Genomic DNA, 20,490 nt, shown 5'->3' with positions numbered 1-20,490 from the left:
TGATGTTGGTCAGTTGAGGTGTTGACGTTGTTGCCTGTTGCCCAGACAACAAACTTTATCTCCACGTGATTACCTAGCCGCATACAAATCGGTGCCATGACGTTACAGTCTGCACGTAATTAATACACCTATTAATTCGGTCTTAATGGGGTACGCTGTGAGAACTATGTAGAGAGTATGTTTCTACCCCGAAATTGGTCCTAAGAAAGCTGTATTTAATCGATTGTAACCTTGTGAGCCTCGCGTCAACCCCGTGTGCAGCAGCCTCCTTTGCCGGATCCGCTCACTCTCCACGTTCTCCTTGCAACAGCTTCGCAAACCAACCATTCCTCGCCTTCAACTCCTCGAACCCCCCTTCTTCTACCACCTGTCCCTTCTCCAGCATGACAATCTGATCCGCCACGCTCATCATCTCCCTCGCATGCGTGATGATCAGCACTGTCATCTCTTCATCCCTGCCACCGCTCCTCCCGCTCGTGGCCGTCCTCCACCCATTCGACGATCGTCTTGCGCTTCCCGGTCCCTCGCCGATCAATCTTTTCACCGTGTCTCGTATGATTCCGGCGCTCTCCATATCTAGTGATGCGGTCGCTTCGTCGAGGACCAACACCCGCGGATGTCGGGCGATGGCGCGGGCAATGGCAACGCGTTGTGCCTGCCCGCCGGATAGTCCCATGCCACCATCGCCCACGAGCGTGTCATAGCCTTGGGGTAAACTGGATATAAATTCGTGTATCCCTGCCGCTTCGGCCGCTTCACGGATGCTAGCGAGAGAGGCCAAGTGTGAGGTGGGATGGATACCATAAGCAATATTGTCAGCGAGGGACACGGGGAAAAGAACCGGGGTTTGGGGAACGATGGTGATGAGATTCCGCAAGGTCGGAGTGTGCAAGCGGAATATGTCCCGGCCGGAGAGGGTGATGTTGCCGGATGATGAAGCCGCCGTATGGGTGGTGTACAATTTCACAAGCAATGAAGCCACCGTCGACTTTCCCGACCCTGATGCTCCGACAAGCGCGGTGCAGGTGCCTGACGGCAATACTAGGGAGAGGTCTTGAAGAATGGGTTGAGAAGGTTGCGATGGGTATCGGAAGTTGAGTCGGGAGAAGTGGATGTCACCAATCGAGGAGATTCGCGTACTGCCTTCGTCTTCGTGGGAGGTGGTGGGAAGCTCGCTCAACTTCAACAAGCGCGTGGCAGCATCCCTGGCTTCACTCAGCTGCGGGATGAAAGCGATGATCATCTGGATGTTGGTCAAGCTGAAGAGGAGCAACGTGATGACTTGCAGAATCCCCGCCACTGGGGCACCTTGAGAATTGACCAAGACGCCCGAGTAGTGGAAAATCAGCGCGGTGACGTAGATGAAACTGGATTCCGACAGGCCAAAAAAGCAGCCGCCAGATATCGCTCGAAACACACCCTTCCTGAATATGCGTTTGGTTTCCCGGATGTATTTGTCCTCAAAATGGCCCTCAATGGTGAGCGATCGGATCGTCTTGATATTCGAAAAGGTCTCGAGAAAAATGCTGGCCGCCCATTCCGAGGCATCGTTACATTTCCGGTCATGAAATCCATTCATTTTGGTAAACTTTGACGAGACTCCGTAGATGATCGGCGCGGTCGCAACCGCGACGAGGGTCAGCTTCCAGTTCGTGGTCATGCTCCAAACGACGGCGATGCTCATCATGACGGTCACCACGAGGATGTTTCCGACGAATCGGGAGATAATGTACTGCATTTCCTCTGCTCGATTGTCCAGGCACTCCGTGAGCTTCGAGACGCTGTATTCTTCCTGGTCGAAGAAGTCTCGAGGCTGCGCAAGGATCCGCTTCATTGCATCGATTCGGATCTGGTTGACCCAAAGTTGACCGACTCGATGAAACTGCGAGTACATGCAAAACAAGGCGATGACATCGCCCACGGCGATCCCGATGATCGAGAGGGAATATGTCCGAGCTTGCGCCTGCAGGTTCGACGGGTCAAAATACGTCGCCAGGAGCTTGGAGAAGACAAAAGCGAAGACCGGCGTGGCGGCGGAATACGTTACTGTCGCCACCACCGCGAGGACAAGACTGACTCGACCGTGCCATGGCAATCGAGGCCATACCGTTTTCAAGATGTGCGACAGCTTTTTCGGTGTTTCCTTCACCTTGCGCTTCTCTGGCTCCATCTTCGCTCCCTGGCGTGGAGACCCAAGAATCCCCAGGGCCACTGAATTCTTTCTGCCATTTGCGGCAACGTTTTCGGTCCGCTCCAGAAACTGGTCGAGAATTTCGGGCCGATCTATGGCACCAAAGAACACCGAGGCTCTCTCCGGGAGAGCGAACGCCGACGTGTGCGATCCAGGTTCGGATTGGTTTATCGGTGGCATCAGTTTCCAGAATGGTGACACAATCGGAGGAAGGCGCATGGAGTCTCGATTGGGGGAATTGCCGAACCGTCCGGTAAAAAAGCTGGGTACCATGCTCTGTTCTGCGCCGTCTTCGTCGTAGTACAGATCGATCTCGCCACTGAGAGCGCTCCCGGTTTCCGTCGTGTGGACAAAGACATCGGCTGGTTCTGGCTCCGGCTGCAGAAATTCTTGGAAATGCGTCTCGCGCTGATCGGACAGGGACTTTCGGAAACCCTCTTGGACAACTTCGCCACTCTTCATGACATAGACATAATCTTCCGGGAGGATTTGCGATATGTCGTGCGTGATCACAATCGTTGTTTTGCCTCGGCGCCATTTCCGAATGCTGTCCATAATCAAGGAACGATTGATGTAATCCAATGCGCTAGTCGACTCATCCAGGATGAGGATCGGGGTATCGCGCAGTCGCGCTCGGGCGATGGCCATTCGTTGACGCTGGCCACCGCTCAGAGTGTTGCCCTTCAGTCCAACGGGGGTTTCGAGGCCCTTTGCCATGTCTCGAATCGTACCGTCGAGCAACGAAAATGCTACGGCATCCTGCACTTCTCCATCGTCGACGGTTGGAAAGCTCCGCGAACCGAGCGCAATGTTTTCGCGTATCGTCCCAGAAAACAGAATGGATTCCTGCTGCACCAGGGTGATATTCTCGCGAACGCCGTTCATGTCCAGGGTCTCAAAACCGTGACCATCAAGCAAGATATCCCCTTTCGAAGGATAGTAGAAACCTGCGAGGAGCTGTCCAAGCGTGCTCTTTCCCGAGCCGCTCTTCCCAATGACGAAAGTCATCTCGCCCGCGGGGAAGAAGAGGGATGCATCCCGTAAGGCCATCTGCTCGGGACGTGTTGGGTAGGCAAACGCGACCTGTGAACCGTTAGACATCGAAAGGGATGGTCCGCTGGAAGTCGTACCTTTTTGAATTCAATGTCTCCAACGCACCTCTCCAGCCTCACGTCCCCGCCGCGCTCCATCCGGCGACCACGGATGAATGTTTGATCCAAGGCCAGGCAGAGGCGTACGGCCGCCACCTTTCCCTTTTCAAACATTATCATGATCGGCATAATGTGCATCAGCGCCTGAGTCGACATGATGGCGCACCAGAAAGTAGTCACCACATCGCCAGCATCCATTTCGCCTGCCGCGATCAGCGTGTTACCGTACCAGAAGCCTTGCACAAACATCGCCAACGTCGCAAGCCGCATGGCCGACGCTTGAGCTCCCGTCCAGTTCGCCTGTCGAAAGTAAAAGTTCGCCGCCTCGGAGATGCTTCCGGAGTATTTGAAGAGCTCGGAATCGTGAGCGTTAAAGCACTTCACTGTCTCGATGCAGGAGAATGCCGTGTTGGTGATCTTTGCTGCTTCTGAGAGTTTCTGCGCTTGTCTCTCGACATTTGGCGAGATTCGAGACGAGCAGAAGAACAACGCACCGACGGCCAGTGGCCAAGTCGCTAGGGTGACAAGTGTGAGCTTCCATGAGTAGAACAGGGCCAACCCCAGAGACGATAAGCAAGTGGAGATATGCTGGGTACAGTAACCGAACGGAGAGGATGTGGCGGTTCGAAGCTCGGATATTCCCCTTTGAAATCTTAGCAGGAGCGTCAGTAGAACTCGAACTCGACTTACGTTTGCATGCGGGTACAGAACGCGGAAATCCCATGCTGCCGGAGATCAAACCACTCAATATCTTTCCTCATTATGCCATGGAAGGCTCGCTCTCGAGCGCTCCGGGCTTGTAACTCGCCAAAGAACATCCAGGTCATCAACATCCCTCCGGCAGTAAACCACCTGAGGGTGCCGAGGATTGCGAAATAAATACAATACTTTTGGATCTCGCTTAGAAAGAAATCGCTGGTGATGGACGCAGTCTGAAATTCCACAAACGAATTGATTAACTTGCCGAGCAAAAATGCCTGTGCAGGAGTTGAAAAACCAGCGACGATGCTGAAGAATGATGCAATAGAGAGAGGTCCCAGATGTCGTCGTGTAGTGAAGGCGAATAATGCCTTCCATGAGGCCTTTTGTGTTCCTTGTTTAATATCTTCGGTTGCTTGGGAGTGTCGATCTGGTTCTGAATGAGCAAGGCTTTCTCTTCGTCGGGGACGGAAAGTTCTTCGTTTGGTAGCCGGCCGAGAACCCGATCGAAGGCCCTTTTCAGCAGCCGATTCTGGGCCATGGTGATGCTGATCCGATGACATTGAGTGCGAGTTATTCCACGATCGCTAGTGTAGGAAAGAAAGATTCCATATAAAGGAAGAAGACCCTCCATGGTGAGAACGAATGAAAACATTGTAAGAAAGCAATGACATGCAACCGGAAACAGCAAAGAGCCCACATGTTGTTGATGTTGATATTGTTCTCCTTACTATTGTTCTGATCCTCCATGACCTACATACCATCGAGTAGTGCACATTCTTCCACCCGTCCGATACGAATAATCATCTAAAGCGGTGCGCAGACTTAGGAGCCATCATAGCGGTCGAATTCATATGGACTTGATGCTTTTATTCCGGTTAAAGGAGGTTATTAATACCTAGTTGACCGACAAACTCGCGATGCTGTTGCTGTATATGGAGAGATGTCGTTGCCACGTGACCTGCTCTAGAACCACACGTGATCAGATCGGTGAATGATACACTTTAGGAGAGACTCGTGACTCCAAACCAAATCAAATCTGGATATGGTAATGTGCTGCAGAAATCCTTAACTGATGAAACACCTCTTTTGATTTGCATTCAGTGGATTGCCTGAGTCTGGCGGTCTCCTGCAATTGTATTCTCAAATAACAGTCGTTCTCCATGTTCTCCACAGAGAAGAGAGTATAAATCCACCACAAACCAGGTTGGGAGACATGATCCAGACGCCCGATGTCATTGACAATAGCTGCAACGCATCCCAATCCTCAGACATAGTCCGACCCACCAATTCCTAACGCCAGGAGGTATAGACAACGACACAGGAACATGTGCGCACGATCCAAGGTCAATACGCTCGTCATGGTAAACCAGGATCGAAGCCCAGTGATGACGTTGCATCGCAGACTATCGTTTCCGCTCGAAATAACTGCTCGTGCTCATGAATGCGACGCTCTGGTCCATGACGACCTCGCCGACCCAGAGATAGGTATCGAGCCATTTTCGGACTTCGGTGTTTTGCGAGACGTGTTCGGATCGGAAACTAGGGCTAGAGAATCCCACAGATGGGTACGCATTAGCCATCATCAAACGTGAGGACTCATATGATTCCGAAGGGGTTCTTGGCAACGATCAACATACGAAAGGCCGGTCGAGCGCTTGACTCCGGCAAGAAAGGCCGAGACTGTGAACGAAGGATTAGTGCTGTCTATGGGAAGAAGCATAGCGGCAAAGGTTTACGCACCTAATACGGCATCGAAAGCGATGTGGGTGATTCGTCCGAGCTGGGGTGAATGGGTCAGCGGGGTGGTCTTGGGCAGGAAAGAGGGCTACACGCACCACCATGATTGATAGAGGGAGTCCGGTAGAGGTCTGCAATGGATCCAAACCGAGGAGATTCAATTTAAGGAGTTGGGGCAGTTGATCAGTTGGCGGCGATATGAGTGTCACGATATGACCACGGACGTCTCCAGGCTGATTGAGGGGACAACACAAACATGTGCAAGAAGCAACACGAGACGGATCACGTGAAATGGATCAAAACTTCAAAAGGCAGCCTGGAAATTCTATTGTTCCGAGATTTAGCACCAGGGTCCAAGGCCCCGAACAACCCTTCTATTTCTGGTTAGGCTGGGAATCTTATCAGGTGACGAACACGTGGACTGTGGATAAATTGATACTGGAGTTGGAATTTGGATAAATGATATTGAAGCTTTGACCACTACCAAGTCCAAGCATCCCGCTTGGGTCCGCTCTAGGCCCAACTGTCCGCCCAACACCAGGGATTGGCAATTTCCAGGCAATTTTCAGGCAATAAGGTTTCTAGAGCGCGGATCTTGTACCAACTGACCGGGGGCCCCTTGTTGAATCCCTACCACATCCCTGTCACTCCCACGTCGCTTCCTTGCCCAACTGGCTGATAATTGCATGACTTGCATCACACATCTACTACAGCAGCCATTACACAACCACCACAGCAACACGAATCATCACCAAATAATCACCACAAGATCGTTCAACAACTTTTGCTTCTTCTTCGCCCTCATCCCACGCATCTCCCAGACTGTTTTTCTGACAACTTTTCTCCTCTTCGCTTCTGCTGCCGTCAGCATCCTGTCGTCCTGAGAATTGATTTCCCCACGTCATATCCCACAACTGTAAGCAAGCTCTTTTTTTTCTCCCTCATACACTAGAGCTTCGATCTAGTGCTTTCTGTTGAGAGTTGAGACCACCATTTCCCCCTCTATTACTACCGCCTATCTGGCTTAGAAGATTTCTTCTCTGCTCTTGTCCCATCGTCCTCTTTTGCTTGCTCAGTTTTCGATCTTGTTTTCCTCAATTGGTTCGCTCTTCGTTCGACCAAGAATCAACATCTAAACAGGATACTGACTACGGCAAGGGAAATTTGATAGTCACCTCATCAGCATGGCCAACGCATTGGACCATATGAATGCTGGACGCACTCGTGTCGAGTGGCTGTCTCAGCTCAACACCGAATACCAACCCCCCAAGAACTACCGGCGTACCTCGATTATCTGCACCATCGGTGAGAAGAACATGTTCCGTCCTCATGGAGGGGTGAGCTGATGCCCGGATAGGTCCCAAGACAAACTCCGTGGAGAAGATCAACATGCTTCGAAAGGCAGGGCTGAATGTTGTCCGAATGAACTTTTCCCACGGCTCATACGAGGTGAGAAACGAGGATTCCGTGCGATGTCATAAACATGGCTAACGAACCACGTACACAGTACCATAAGTCTGTCATTGACCATGCCAAAGAGGCCGAGCGCCAAATGGACGGTCGTCCGGTTGCCATCGCTCTGGACACGGTACGAGCTACCGTGAGGGTACTGCGATGCATATGCTGACGTCCGATCAGAAAGGACCAGAGATCCGTACTGGAAACACGAAAGGCGACGAGGACTTCCCCATTAGCATCGATGACGAGATCCTCTTGAGCACGGACGATCAATACGCTACCGAGAGCGACAACAAGGTCATGTAAGTGGTCGATGTCCGTAACTCAATATGCTCCTGCTGATTGAGACGCCAAGGTATGTTGACTACAAGAACATCACCAAGGTCATCGAAAAGGGTCGAACCATTTACGTCGACGACGGTGTCCTCTCCTTTGAAGTCCTCGAGATTGTGGACGATAAGACCCTTCGGTGCCGCTGCATGAACAATGGCAAAATTTCGTCGCGCAAGGGTGTCAACCTTCCCAAGACTGATGTCGATCTCCCCCCTCTATCCGAGAAAGATAAGAAGGATCTCCGATTCGGTGTCGAGAACGGAGTCGACATGGTCTTTGCATCCTTCATTCGCTCGGCATCCGATGTCCTGGCCATTCGCGAAGTTCTCGGTGAAGAAGGAAAGGACATCCAGATCATCTCCAAGATCGAGAATCAGCAAGGTGTGAACAACTTCAACGAGATCCTGAAGGAGACCGACGGTGTCATGGTTGCGCGTGGTGACCTTGGCATCGAGATCCCTCCTGCACAGGTGTTCATTGCCCAGAAGATGATGATCACCAAGTGCAATCTTGCTGGCAAGCCCGTCATTTGCGCCACGCAGATGCTGGAGAGCATGACCTATAACCCTCGTCCCACCCGTGCCGAAGTGTCCGATGTGGGCAACGCTGTTCTCGACGGAGCGGATTGCGTCATGTTGTCGGGGGAGACGGCCAAGGGCAATTACCCCAAAGAGGCCGTGTCCATCATGCACGAGACCTGCCTGCTGGCCGAAGTGGCCATCCCGTACGTCAGCGCATTCGACGAGTTCCGACGCGTCACCCCGGTCCCGATTCCCACCACGGAAACCTGCGCGATGGCCGCCGTCAGTGCGAGTCTGGAACAGGTTGCAGGAGCCATTCTTGTCTTGTCTACGAGGTAATTCCATGTGCTCCCCGTACTCTAACATTGATTGCTCACGAAAGCTAGCGGAAACACTGCTCGTCTCGTCTCCAAATACCGACCTGTCTGCCCGATCATCATGGTCACCCGAAATGAGCGCGCAGCTCGAGTAAGCATCCCCTAGATTCCACCCTCGTTTCTCGTCACTAACACGGAACAGTACTCGCATCTCTACCGCGGGGTCTACCCCTTCTACTTCCCCCAACCCAAGCCCGACTTCAAGACAGTCCCGTGGCAAGAGGACGTCGACGCGCGACTGAAATGGGGCATCCAAAACGCCATCAATCTCGGCGTCCTCAAGGAAGGCGACCCCGTCGTCTGTGTCCAGGGCTGGCGCGGCGGCATGGGCCACACCAACACGCTACGCATCGTCGTGGCGACGAAAGATCTAGGGTTGCAAACCGACTAATCCCGCCCGCCCGATTGAGCCCCCGCTAGCCTCCGCCTAGCACTACCCGGACGTCCAGCCCGTCGCATCCTTCCTACCATCCATCTCGATCGAAGGTCGTCGCAAAGATTGATTGTGGGCGTTTGTGCTAACGTATGAATGTTGAATGTTTTAGATTTGCAGAAGAGAAATGCAACAAGTTGTGCTGTTAGCTTGGAATGTGTCGATGAATCTGATTGCTGCTGTAGCCTCTGATGCGGGTAAGGGACGGGTAACGGCCTCAATACGAGTCGCACGAGCTTTGAGGGTATGATTCGTACGAGGGAATTGGCTAGAAGATCATAACGGAGTTGTTTGGCTTGTATACTTCGGTGACTCATGTAGCTGTCGATGTCTTAGGCGAGAATAAAAATAAATAGACAAAATGCAACGGTTTCGATTCCGGCTTTTTCACGTGTGGATTCCGAAGGTCCTCTGGTTTGACAATATAATGAGTCGTGATCACCATTGTTTATACACAGTGCTTTACCCTTTTGATCATCTATGTACAGATGCTCCATCTCATGCCATATGAACATCTCGAGTCATGTGCCCGTAAGTCTCGTATCCAAACCGTCGTCGAGGCTTTCGGCTACTCCAACCGCGTTCCCTTTTCCGCCTCCCGTTCCATTTCGGGGTGCTTCACGATCTCAAACGGTCGTTCGCCAACCGTCCTGGGTTCCTCCTTCAAGATCACTATGGCGGCAGAAATCAGCATGGTTTCGTCCCATCACACGAAGAACGTGTAATCTGGGTTCCCTACTCACCGCGTTTATACATGATCGGCGTCGTCGCGATAAACACCGGGATGGCGATATACATCATCAGGACCCTATTTATAAATTAGCCCACGGCATTCGCCTCGTCGACGAGATCTCGGCCTCGGCCTCGTACCTTCGCTTTGCTCTCTTTAACTTCTCGGCATTTATCGGCTGCTTGGGTGACCCGGGCGGGGGCCGGCCGAAGAAGCGGTCGCCGAATGAGGGCTTCAGAGGGGGGGAGGGGGCCGCGGGGGGGGCGTATTTCGAGGTGAATGGGGAGGATACCGGATTTAAAGGTCGTGAGGTGGGGAGGGGAGGCGATTTCATGACCTGCGGAGCTGATGTCGAGGCGGAGGTATTGGCCGATACAGACGATGTCGATGGCTGCTGTGGAGATTCCACGCTGTTAGGGACGGACTTCGTGGATTGCGAGAGCGGTTGGACGTCCGGTTTCGGTGGTGAGGTGGTATGTTTTGCAGGGGCTATTGTCGACTCCTTGATATCTTCCGGTGGGATTTCCGTCCCCTTGCTCTTCGGCTTCTCGTCATTCGATATTTTGGCCTTGCTGGTTCGAGCGGCCTCCTTGGCTGCCACTTGCTGGAGGATTGGCGATTCGGTCGCAGCCTGTGACTCGGGTACCTGGGGCGCGGTCTTGGAAGATTTGGTTGCTTTCGGGGACTTGGGCGTCGTGGACTTTGATGCTGTCTTGCTTGGAGTGGTCTTGCTTGACGTCGTCTTGTCTGATGGCGTCTTGCTTGATGCCGTTTTGCTTGATGCCGTCTTGCCGGATACCGTTTTGCTTGATGCTGTCTTGCTTGACGTCGCCTTGCTTGCCGCCGTCGAGGCTTTGCGCTTTGTGGTTACCGGTACGGGTATCTGATCCGGATTGGCGGGTTGCTCTGGAGTGGCGGAGGGGGGGTCGATGGGATTTTTGCGTGGACGCCCGCGCTTGCGAACGACATCGGTCGACATATCGATTGGACTTAGGAATGGAGATGCGGGAAACTGGGGATCTTCGAACAATGGATTGTACCGTCTATTGTTGGGAATTGACTTGTCCAAGGAGTCATTTGGAAAATGGTCGGATGTCAAAAAGCGCGTCAGAGCTAAACGCGCTCCGCGGTTTGGAAATTTGAAGTGGCAAGGATGTCCCTTGTTGCAGACGTCACGAACATTCGACTCCTTTTCGACTCCGCTTTGAATGTTTTCAACTTCATCCAAACATGGATCTGTCTTCTCTAGATGCGTCGCCATGTCAGCGTCTCCGCGACGATAGCAATGGTTGTCGGTGGAGGGACGGAAACACCTCGTATGCGATAGCGTAGTGACGTTACTGTGCTCGTCAATTTGTCGACCCGTCATTTCGAATTCATCGTCAGTTTGTCACTTTTTAGTCAATACAATACTGCAATGCACGTAACTAAAGCGCCTACATATATCCTATAATTAGATCAGGTTGATATGTCCAGGTAGTGAGTGATGTAGGGAACTGGTGGCCACTGCCGGCGTACAGGTGTTTCTTCAGGTTGCTCTTTCCATTTCTGCCCCGTCGCTTCCGCGTCTTCTCGCTGTTTGTTTATCTCCCGTCATCTGTGCAGTTCGCCATCTAAGAGTGCTTTAGAATCTCTCCATACTGAATATAAAGTCAAGCCTGAAGCTAAACGTCTCACTGTCTGTTCAGCCCGACCTTTATCTGTCCCAACCAGCAAGGCTTATCACGCTTTCCATTCTAGTCTTTTCATAACACCCGGGAAACCGTCAAGTCTCTGATTCTTCACTTTCACTCTGCCTCCTCGTTTCCTGGTGCGGGCGTGTATCAAGCAGTGTCATACCCAGACAGGGAGAAGCAAGGGATGTCCTCTCGGGATCCCCCTCCGCGAACGGACAAGCCCAGCATAGTTGTGCATATTGACGGCGCTTGTCGGAACAATGGCAAGCTAGGTGCTCAAGCAGCCTATGGAATCTACTTCGGTCCCGGGTCCAGTTACAATACCTGCGATGTCATCCCTCCGACCATTCCACTAACCAGCTCTCGTGCAGAAATCGAGGCTTTGGTCCAAGCCCGGGAGCTCGTTAGTGACATCGCGAAGGCTGACCCCTCCATTGACCGAGTCATATTTGTGTCTGATTCGGACTACCTGGTCAAATCTATAAATTCTTACATGGACCACTGGGCTACCAATGGTGGATTGACGGTGCAGGGAAATCTGGTTAAACACTTCGCGGCGCTCAAAGGACTACACGAGGATTTTGAATCTTTAGCAGACCGCGGCATCTCATACGATCTCTTTCAGCAGCCCCGCCGGCTAATCGTTGACGCTGATGATCTTGCCAACAAAGCATTAGACGAGGCTGGGAGCACCGAACCGTCCGATGGGCCGTCCTATGACCCGTTCGAGGAACCGTTTGATGGGCCGTTCTATGGGACGTTCGATGGGCCGGTCGATGAACCGTTCGATGGGCCGATCTATGAACCGTACGATGGGCTGGTAGATGAACTGTACGATGGGCTGGTAAATGAACTGTACGATGGGCCGGTAGATGAACCGTACGATGAACCCTATGAATATGATGAACCCTATGATGAACCTTGTGATGAACCTTATGATGAACCCTACGATGAACCCTACTATGGGGCGGCCTGAGACTTTGCAGTCATTGCGTTGGGCGGGAGCAAGAGCCCCAAGTGCTTGAATTCTCTGACCGAAGCTTTCGAGCCCTTGAGTGAAGCGATCAGGTTCGGCTTGGAGATGTATCTGGAGATACAATGGAAACTTAGTTGACGGATGGAGTAGGCTTTTCAGCGGGTCATAGAGTAGTCTCGGTGTTCATGGCGGTTGCTGTCACTGCAGTTATAGGGGAGACAGCACTCATGAAGCCATTCTGAAGACCATTGGTTAAAAGCCGGGGCAGTAGCGGAGAGGGATATGGCATCATAGAGCATAAGACTCAGATGATGATCGAGATATCATATTTCCGTTAAGTTTAGAATGGCTACCGGAATGGCACATGATACTTCACGTCAGACTCCGAACGTCTAGCAAAATACTTGAGACCATCTTCCATCCGCCTTATGAACATGCCGCTACACTTAACTCCAAAAATGGCACTAGCAGAGGCGCACGTGAAAGCTACCCATCTATTGTCTATGGCCTTTCTATCATCATCTATTCTGAGCTCTAGTCTTGTACCACTTTGTCAGACGCTGCCCAGCGTTACCAACAACATAAACATATAGAGCCTCTGATAGTAGTGAAATAGTATTGACTCTACTAAGCACCAGCCTTATCCTTCTTGTACTGCTCAAACCCTCTCTGAGCCGCTTCTTTGACTGTGATCCTCCCTTCCCTATGTAGATTTTTAGTGGGAACTATTTGACTATTGGGGCTATGATTACTTACGCAATTTCTTTGCAGCCTTCGAGGATCGCACTCCAGTCTTGGAAGATGGTGAACGGGACATCCTCTCTCACGCAGTAATTCACGAGATCTGAAAAATACCATTAGCAGGCCATCCACCTTTCGTCATTACACTGGGGTCCTACCATGTCCCTTCTTCGCAAAGAGCAGATCGGTTTCTCTCGCCGCTGATAGATCAGACACTCCATCCCCTGCATAGAAGAGAACCGGTCTCTCGGGAAGAGTGGAATACTTTCTGATTTCGACTGATTTGTCATGTCCAAACCCACTACTCCTGGTCAGCCTCGCCATCGACTCACGCTGAAGTGAACTTACCTCTCCGGGTGGAGGAACTGGATTTCCCACCCTCCCACTTGATCAATCGATTTTCCAGGGCGGGCAGCGACATCGTTGCTCACGATCTGGATCCTCTCGGCATCCTTCCCAACGAGCTCTTCGAAGAGGGCACGGATAACCGGCTCCATCCCCCCTGAGAGCACGACAATGGGGACGTTGGCAGAGATCGACCAATCCAAGAAATCCTTGAAGTGAGGATCGAGCTTGATGTTTTTCCTGAGCGTTTCCATGCACTCAGGGAATGAGGTCGTGATGCTATCCATCATCTGCTTAAAGGAGTCCCTATCTTTGTGTTATCGATTAAGTTCGCGATGGGACGGACGGGACGTACCTGAAGGGCATCTTGTCCTCCAAGACATCGAAATTCAACTGCCGCCTTTTGCTGTGTCCAAACCCAAGATTGTCCGTCTAGACTATTGGTAAGAATGGGCTCTATTCACGGTCGAGAGGAGACTAACTATATAATCATTGCCTACAGGAAATGAAAACTGTGGTCAGCATCTTCCTTCACCGTCGGTTCAAGCCGCGTTGTGAACGCTTCAAATCTAAAGAATATGAAAGTGAGAATTACTGTCTGACAAAGTAACCGTGCCATCAAAATCCGTAAAGAAGATAAACTTGGGATTCGTCGCCATGGCCGGCAAAGGCGCCGCCCCGTTAACACTCATTTTGGCAAAGATGGATCGTAGGAACGAATATGTCAACTCTATTGTTTAAGAAGGACAATAGGAAGCCCGGAATGAAACTTTGGTAAGGACTGTAGTGAACGCGAAGGACTTAAGTCTTAAATACGCCACGATAAGGAGTAAAGATCTTCGCATCTGCTTTCGCCTTCTGTTTCGCCGTGTCCGAGAACGCAATCCCGGTCTCCATAAATTTATGTTATCGTTTGGAGACCAGTTCCGCAATACAGCTTCCGCAAATTACTCGTGCTGTCTTTCTTATGCTTCTAACACAGTAGAGATTTGCAGATGATAGAATGAGAAAGCTTTCGTGCTAGCAACAAAAACGTGTGTCACTCAGCGAATGGCGGGTTTTTGAGCGTTCTTCTATCCCATTTCATGAGCTCCCTCCACACTTCCTCTCGAGATGCGCGCATCGATCTTTAGGACATCCATATCCGAACGAGCAAATGCTCTTACCAAGCTTCTTGGATCAGCGACAAGTCGCCCAACCGCCGGGCTGATATGCACACAATGTCGCGCCCGAACAATATCGCCGGCGGAGCGAGCACCCCATCAACCGATAGCTGCCCGCTTGTCGTATCTCAATAAGACACGGTTCTACTCGACCGCCTCCGAAACCGAGAAACGGCCCTCGAAAATACCACCGGAGTCAACAGAGCCGCTCCCTTCAGAACGGGAGGAGCAGCGATGGGGGACTTCCAAACACTTTTCGCAGATCATGGACGACCTGCAGGCGAAGCTGGTTCTGTACACGCAGCGTATGAATACATATACTGGAACGGACTATTCCGGAATCGAGGCATTGAGACGGGATATAAAAGCTTCTGGTACGTTGTATGCCATGCCCGGTGGACCTATGCTAAATCTTTCGTAGAGGCCATGGTCAAAGACCGATTAAACGACGTCCGAACCGCCAAGGAGTCTGTCGATAAAGCCCATATACAACAAGCTTCCTCCCAAAAAGAAGTCGTCGGACTTCTAGAGCGGAAGCATTCATGGTCTGCCGGCGATCTCGAACGATACATGTCCCTGATACGGTCCGAGCATGTCAACGAACAGGCGATCCAGACAGCGAAGGACGGTCTCGCCGGAGCGGAGAGAGGCTTGGAAGAAGTGCGTACAAGACTGGAGAAGAAGGAGAGGCAGCAATATCACGAAGAACAGATATGGAGCGATACGATCCGTCGAAACAGCACTTGGGTCACGATTGGGTTGATGGGACTCAATATCGCCCTATTGCTCTCCAACGTGGCTATCATTGAACCGCGGAGGAGGAGAAGGCTGGTCAGGGAAATCAAAGCTGCGCTCGCAGAGCAGACCGAAATACAGCTATCCAATACTGCAACCGGGGCCGAAGAGGTTTCGGCGACCGTCGAGACCACAGCATCCGATAGCGTGGAAACACCGAACGCCGTGTCCGCCCCTGATATCGCTGGCATCGAGCAGGTCCTCGATGAGCTGCCGGTCGAAGCGCTAGAGCAGACAAGCGATGAGCCCGGTCTCGCCTCAGGCCTCGCCATATTCGCCCAACACCCGGTTGCAGTCCGGTTGCAGAACACCACCAAGGACTTGTTTAGCGACCGAACCGTTCCTATGAAAAAAGTGGATCAGACGGTGCTTGCGATTGAGAGCGCAGCTGCAGGAGCCATGGTCATGGCTCTCTTGTTGCTCCTAATTAAACCGTCCTAGCGGTGGAATGAATCCGTCTCCGTTTGTTTTTGCTACCATCACGATGACCCTTCAACTTATGACCTGTCGTTTGTAATTTGATTATCTCGCTTCCCTGATCCTGCTATTCCGTTCTATGCTGACGAGCGGCATCATATTAATAAGTGCACAGTGTATATTCGCCAATTTACATCACACGAATTCCGGTGGGCGTCTCTAGCTCCGCCAAGGTGATGGAGTCCCCTGACCCCGAGAATCGGATCTTCAATCCTTCTTCAAAGCCCTTCTCCATCCGGCATGTACCGAGCCCAATCGGTTCTCTGTATTCACGACTGACAGGGCGATACCCGCAGAACCTCGAGCTTAATCGTCGAACTCGATCCAGCTTCGAGTGCGATTGCGGAGGGATGTTTGTCCGTGGCGACGATGTCCTGTTAGCAAACATCAAGGAGGCATCCACCGCCGCTTTCTCACGCCAGAATGTTTGCCTAGTGTGTATCAGCACTCTGTTTCATTCGTGTCATATCTGTGCAGGATAGACGCACTCTTCTTCGGTGAGCTCCTCGATCCGAATTTCCTCCTTCCGAAAGTTAAATGGCCGACCCTGCTGCTTCGTTAGTCATGACAACTTCTTGGATAGGGGCAAAACCACCACGAACAATCTCTAAAGGCTGGCTATCGTCTCTATCACAACAAACTAGTCGTGATATCCAATGCTTCATGGATCGTTTCACCGTGGCCCAATACATAATGTAGAGAAAAACCGAGAGCGAAATAGAATTGCAACCGAAAGCGAGAGGGATATCGCAGAAAAACGTAAGAGCAGAACTTGAAGCAGCAATCTGAAAAGAACGACTAATGGTACAGGTGTAGATAAAAGAAGATAACCAGTATAGAAGCGATGCCTGCATTTATAAACCACCGCTGAGAATGAATTCTATATTTGGCCATACTGATCAAGAGAATTGAGACTCCGTAGTAATAGTCAGAAATTCAAGTTATACTATTGTTCCTTGCGTTTATGGGATCTATTCCTACATTCCTTGTGGAAGCCCACCTGAAACGAGATATGGTGGGACAGCAACTCTACCACCCCCTCCGCAGAGCCGAAGTACCAAACGCAATCCGTCGAAAGTCGAGAGAGGAAAAACAAACGCTCCAATTCGGATGTTTCTGTGATGCCATGGTTCTGCGATTCCATGATTCTGCTACTTACCGCTAGAGAGTGATATCGTCGTTGAAGATGTGTTGCCCGGATACACGCAGATCGTTTGGCAGCGAGTCCGTGTTACACTTACACAGCGATCCATTCCAACGGTGGTGAGACTGCCCTACGAAGGTACGAGGACAACGATCACCAGTGCACCGTGTGACCGAATAAGCAAAACCTCGTCCTTGCATCTCGTCGCATCGACGCGTACACGGTATGACCCAATGTCGCTCACAACGGGTAGTCTTTGATGTGGTAGCTCTTCAGCTTCACAAACTGATCGTACCCGAACTTGCTTAGCGTCTGCCCCTTCCCAGAGTGCTTCCACCCCGTCCAAGCGAGATCCTTGGATGCAGTTAGCCAAATACAGGAGATAGTTGTTCGTATGCTCTGCTTACCGGGCTAGGGAAATCGCAGCGGTTGACGTAGACCGTACCCGCGTCTACTCGATCGCACAGTTTCGCTGCAGCGACACCGTCTTTAGTCCATATGCTAGCAGTAAGTCCGTACTTGCTGTCATTCATAAGTCGTACAGCCTCTTCGTCGCCGGATACGCGCATAACCGGGATGACTGGACCGAACGTCTCTTCGGTCATGACGTCCATCTCATGGCTCACCCCCGTCAGAAGAGTCGGAACAACAAAGTTACCCTCGTTGGGAAGAGCGAAGTTAGGATGATAGGGAGTCATGTCCTTTGCGCCCTTATCCATGGCATTCTTGATATGTGCCTTAATCGCCGACGCCGACTTCTGGGAGATCACCGGTCCCACGTTCGTGGACTGGTCAAAGGGATCTCCAAGCTTGTATCCATTGAGAACCTCGACGACCGCCGCAACGAAAGCATCGTGAACGCTCTCATGAACGTAGACCCGCTCGATACTGCAGCAACTCTGGCCAGAATTAAATACCGAACCATCAACGATCTCCTCCGCGGCCCACTTGACATCCACGTCGTCACGAATGTATGCTGGATCTTTACCGCCGAGTTCCAGGCCAACCCGGACATCGATGCGATCACTGGCGGCTTTTTGGACCGCGAGCCCACCAGCAACGGAGCCGGTGAAGCACACCAGCTGCATCTTAGGGTTCTGTATAACTTCTTCGATCTGGTGGAAGTTCCCACTGTGGAAATATTGAATCACATCCTTGTCCAAACCCACTTCGGAAAAGACCTGTTGGATGTGCTCGACGATCGTCGGGGTCTGGGGGGATGGCTTCAGGATGACGGTATTTCCGGCGAGGAGAGCGGGAATGATCGAATTGATGAGTATTAGATACGGATACTTCGGCGCGTTAGCATAAGTCCTCGATTTGAATCTGGGAAGGGAAGACTCGCGTTCCACGCGAAAAGGACCAGCACTGGGCCAACCGGGAGCTTTCTGATAAATCTCTTGAAACCGGGCTCTGGCTCACCCGGCGTATCGGTCAGAGTAGCGGAAGATATCTTGAGCAGATATTGAGCACGTGCTACAGCGGTCGTGATTTCTTTGGCTGTATATGCAATTGGTCTTCCCATCTGCTCCGTGAGCTCCTTCGCCAGCTCATCTTGCTTGTCATTCAGCAACGATAGCGCTTTCTTCACGATGGTCTGACGATGTTCGAGACTGGTATTCCGGAAGCTCTCGAAGGCTTTTTGGGAACGATCTACGATGGCCGATAGTTCATCATTGGTTACTCCGGTACGGGTAATGATGGGCTTGTTCGTAATTGGAGATATTGTCGTCAACGTTTCGGCGGCCATGGTGTTGAATTAAGACCGGATTTCGGGGGGGTACCGTGCAATATAGCGAGTAAATAAGTAAGATATTATTGTTCTTATCTGCTCACAATGAATAAACGAAGTGGAGGGATGGAGATGTTCGGAGATAAGGCGGAGGACAATAATGACGCGTGGTCACGTGCACCAACCCTTTCCCCCTCGCCCCCTCACTACTGTGTTTCCATCTCCACCTTGGACCGAATACTTCCGTATCGACTCTACAGAATTGCTATTACCCTAGTTAGTTATTACAAATATCTATTAGCCCTTCGTTGCCACTGCTCTATTTGGTCCGGCTATCGAGACAATTGTCCTGTCTCCATTTCAGTAGGTAGGATGGATGTGGATGTCAAAAGTTCCAGGACCATCGTTTTCCGCTCTTCTCCTACTTCCTAGCTGCCGTTAATAATACTCAAGCGCCAAATTCGATGTTTCAACAGCGAGGGGTACCAGTGCTTCCAAATCCTTCTAGAAGGGAGCTGTTTCCTCCGCGGAGATTCATATCCGGGTCTGAATAGGAAACTCTTTGTGCATGAAGTCACCATCGCAGGCTGCTCTCCTGAGTCTTGGGCAGTTGTTTAGCTTTCGTTCCCGTCGGGATGCAAGCCACGCCAATGGCACAGAATCGATTATCTCTTCATCAAATCATCAGGGTTGGACACACTACGGTATGCGAGGTCAGCCATTCAGATCCTTTCTCTGGAAGATCTTCGGTATGCGGACTTGCGGAGTGTGGTCCTCCACTTCCCCAATACGACTGTGGCTTTTGCTAAGTCTAGTCATTCCTTACGGCTGTCGTCGAGGAGCATACGTAGCCCTGATCAAAAGTGAACCACAATCTTGAACCTATTAACGTACACGGAGTCCATCTACCGGATCAGGTTCGGACCTCGAAATGGCTATGCTGTGAATAGTGATGATCAGAATGCTACTCCATACGGAATAGAGGGAGTGGCGTTGCATCCAACAGCTCACGTTGGCCGGCCCTAAGAAGTTCCACCAGTCAATGGACAGGAGTGAAAATCGTTGCAGTCATATGGCTTGATGTCGTGCAGTCGGATGTTTCCGAGCACCAGACAATGACTTGGGATTCAGAAGAACAATATTATCAATTGCCTGCAGCGAAGTTCAACCTATTGCCACGATACCGGTACCGGCGCCACCCATGAACTCCCATAATCAGTTATTATTACATAGTACAGAGTAGTATTCCGTGCTTCACATGATCACATCCCTTCTGTCCATCCACTTAGCTCCATCTAGAGTTCCCAACGTCTCAGCCGCAGGCGACGGACCGTGTCTCACGCTGGGCAATATTTCTATCAGCCATCTACCGGGATTTCCGGCGTGGATCTAACCGTCTTAACGGGCATATAGCTCGAAAAAGTTCTCTGCTCCGTCGTCTCTCACCAGGACGGACTCAATCCTGTACCATTATTGTTACCCCGCGAACTCCACTCATGCAACGCTCCATCCTCCATGCAACCGGCAACGCCATGAGGATCATCTTACCGCCATCGAGCCAAGTCTCTCCTGGTATGCTCGGAGGAGGCAAGAGGCCGAAGCCATACTATGAATAGTGCGTATCGATCGATTAATCCGCTGAAAAAAGAGTGTTCGTTATTTTCATTTCTCCCAAAGTCTTCGGCGGATGCCGTTGTATGGCAAACCGCAACGGTCTCGCGGACCAGATCGCATCGCCCGCCGTCAGTCTTACGACGCTAGTTCCCATAACGTGAACCACACGCGTCCTAAATCCAAAGCACTTTTGC

At 51.4% G+C, this 20,490-nt stretch overlaps 8 protein-coding genes across 8 annotated transcripts; 3 read left to right on the top strand and 5 right to left on the bottom strand.

The window, feature by feature from the left end:
- Nucleotides 1-186: 186 nt before the first annotated feature.
- P152DRAFT_460564 (P-loop containing nucleoside triphosphate hydrolase protein) lies at nucleotides 187-3,523 on the bottom strand. Its single transcript, XM_033679937.1, has 2 exons — nucleotides 3,322-3,523; nucleotides 187-3,274 (listed from the first exon to the last, which is right to left on the bottom strand). Exons 1-2 carry the CDS (start codon nucleotides 3,469-3,471, stop codon nucleotides 284-286), a joined length of 3,141 nt encoding a protein of 1,046 aa, XP_033532067.1. The 5' UTR covers nucleotides 3,472-3,523; the 3' UTR covers nucleotides 187-283.
- A 1,509-nt stretch (nucleotides 3,524-5,032) lies between these two features.
- P152DRAFT_98521 (DUF1748-domain-containing protein) lies at nucleotides 5,033-5,957 on the bottom strand. The gene is made up of 4 exons (XM_033683405.1): nucleotides 5,880-5,957; nucleotides 5,785-5,824; nucleotides 5,682-5,724; nucleotides 5,033-5,589 (listed from the first exon to the last, which is right to left on the bottom strand). Exons 1-4 carry the CDS (start codon nucleotides 5,883-5,885, stop codon nucleotides 5,448-5,450), a joined length of 231 nt encoding a protein of 76 aa, XP_033532066.1. The 5' UTR covers nucleotides 5,886-5,957; the 3' UTR covers nucleotides 5,033-5,447.
- A 1,008-nt stretch (nucleotides 5,958-6,965) lies between these two features.
- Nucleotides 6,966-8,861, top strand: P152DRAFT_475653 (pyruvate kinase; the record flags this gene model as incomplete). Its single annotated transcript, XM_033681431.1, has 7 exons — nucleotides 6,966-7,086; nucleotides 7,139-7,230; nucleotides 7,289-7,369; nucleotides 7,420-7,541; nucleotides 7,595-8,428; nucleotides 8,480-8,561; nucleotides 8,613-8,861. The coding sequence occupies 7 exons, from the start codon at nucleotides 6,966-6,968 to the stop codon at nucleotides 8,859-8,861; spliced, it is 1,581 nt and encodes a 526-aa protein (XP_033532065.1).
- Nucleotides 8,862-9,313: 452 nt separating this feature from the next.
- Nucleotides 9,314-10,723, bottom strand: P152DRAFT_460562 (uncharacterized protein). Its single transcript, XM_033679936.1, has one exon. The coding sequence runs from the start codon at nucleotides 10,610-10,612 to the stop codon at nucleotides 9,716-9,718; it is 897 nt and encodes a 298-aa protein (XP_033532064.1). The 5' UTR covers nucleotides 10,613-10,723; the 3' UTR covers nucleotides 9,314-9,715.
- A 770-nt stretch (nucleotides 10,724-11,493) lies between these two features.
- On the top strand, nucleotides 11,494-11,988 carry P152DRAFT_421030 (ribonuclease H-like protein; the record flags this gene model as incomplete). The annotated part of the gene is made up of 1 exon (XM_033677162.1): nucleotides 11,494-11,988. A coding segment is annotated over one exon (495 nt), but the record flags the coding sequence as incomplete, so codon positions are not given.
- Nucleotides 11,989-12,743: 755 nt separating this feature from the next.
- On the bottom strand, nucleotides 12,744-14,347 carry P152DRAFT_460559 (2-hydroxy-3-keto-5-methylthiopentenyl-1-phosphate phosphatase-like protein). The gene is made up of 7 exons (XM_033679935.1): nucleotides 13,967-14,347; nucleotides 13,854-13,867; nucleotides 13,727-13,803; nucleotides 13,375-13,677; nucleotides 13,185-13,327; nucleotides 13,042-13,129; nucleotides 12,744-12,988 (listed from the first exon to the last, which is right to left on the bottom strand). The coding sequence occupies exons 1-7, from the start codon at nucleotides 14,061-14,063 to the stop codon at nucleotides 12,913-12,915; spliced, it is 798 nt and encodes a 265-aa protein (XP_033532062.1). The 5' UTR covers nucleotides 14,064-14,347; the 3' UTR covers nucleotides 12,744-12,912.
- A 389-nt stretch (nucleotides 14,348-14,736) lies between these two features.
- On the top strand, nucleotides 14,737-15,545 carry P152DRAFT_378735 (mitochondrial distribution and morphology family 33; the record flags this gene model as incomplete). Its single annotated transcript, XM_033675679.1, has 2 exons — nucleotides 14,737-14,908; nucleotides 14,956-15,545. Coding segments are annotated over 2 exons (762 nt in total), but the record flags the coding sequence as incomplete, so codon positions are not given.
- A 1,380-nt stretch (nucleotides 15,546-16,925) lies between these two features.
- Nucleotides 16,926-18,946, bottom strand: P152DRAFT_98381 (putative succinate-semialdehyde dehydrogenase). Its single transcript, XM_033683404.1, has 3 exons — nucleotides 18,296-18,946; nucleotides 17,358-18,242; nucleotides 16,926-17,304 (listed from the first exon to the last, which is right to left on the bottom strand). Exons 1-3 carry the CDS (start codon nucleotides 18,698-18,700, stop codon nucleotides 17,191-17,193), a joined length of 1,404 nt encoding a protein of 467 aa, XP_033532060.1. The 5' UTR covers nucleotides 18,701-18,946; the 3' UTR covers nucleotides 16,926-17,190.
- Nucleotides 18,947-20,490: the final 1,544 nt, after the last annotated feature.

Source organism: Eremomyces bilateralis, assembly GCF_010015585.1.
Source record: "Eremomyces bilateralis CBS 781.70 unplaced genomic scaffold P152scaffold_18, whole genome shotgun sequence".
In the NCBI taxonomy this organism is placed as follows: Eukaryota; Fungi; Ascomycota; class Dothideomycetes; order Eremomycetales; family Eremomycetaceae; genus Eremomyces; species Eremomyces bilateralis.
This window is presented reverse-complemented; position numbering and strand designations above follow the sequence as displayed.

Coding starts and splice junctions, on each gene's coding strand:
- P152DRAFT_460564 (XM_033679937.1), bottom strand. CDS start 3,471: ATGCCGATCATGATAATGTTTGAAAAGGGAAAGGTGGCGGCCGTACGC. Junction 3,275..3,321: donor GAGACATTGAATTCAAAAAG/GTACGACTTCCA, acceptor AACGGTTCACAG/GTCGCGTTTGCCTACCCAAC.
- P152DRAFT_98521 (XM_033683405.1), bottom strand. Junction 5,725..5,784: donor CGCTTTCGATGCCGTATTAG/GTGCGTAAACCT, acceptor CTTCGTTCACAG/TCTCGGCCTTTCTTGCCGGA. Junction 5,590..5,681: donor AAGCGCTCGACCGGCCTTTC/GTATGTTGATCG, acceptor GGGATTCTCTAG/CCCTAGTTTCCGATCCGAAC.
- P152DRAFT_460562 (XM_033679936.1), bottom strand. CDS start 10,612: ATGTCGACCGATGTCGTTCGCAAGCGCGGGCGTCCACGCAAAAATCCC.
- P152DRAFT_460559 (XM_033679935.1), bottom strand. CDS start 14,063: ATGAGTGTTAACGGGGCGGCGCCTTTGCCGGCCATGGCGACGAATCCC. Junction 13,678..13,726: donor GAGGACAAGATGCCCTTCAG/GTACGTCCCGTC, acceptor ACACAAAGATAG/GGACTCCTTTAAGCAGATGA. Junction 13,328..13,374: donor CAGTTCCTCCACCCGGAGAG/GTAAGTTCACTT, acceptor GACCAGGAGTAG/TGGGTTTGGACATGACAAAT.
- P152DRAFT_98381 (XM_033683404.1), bottom strand. CDS start 18,700: ATGGCCGCCGAAACGTTGACGACAATATCTCCAATTACGAACAAGCCC. Junction 18,243..18,295: donor TGGTCCTTTTCGCGTGGAAC/GCGAGTCTTCCC, acceptor AACGCGCCGAAG/TATCCGTATCTAATACTCAT. Junction 17,305..17,357: donor GCTGCGATTTCCCTAGCCCG/GTAAGCAGAGCA, acceptor ACTGCATCCAAG/GATCTCGCTTGGACGGGGTG.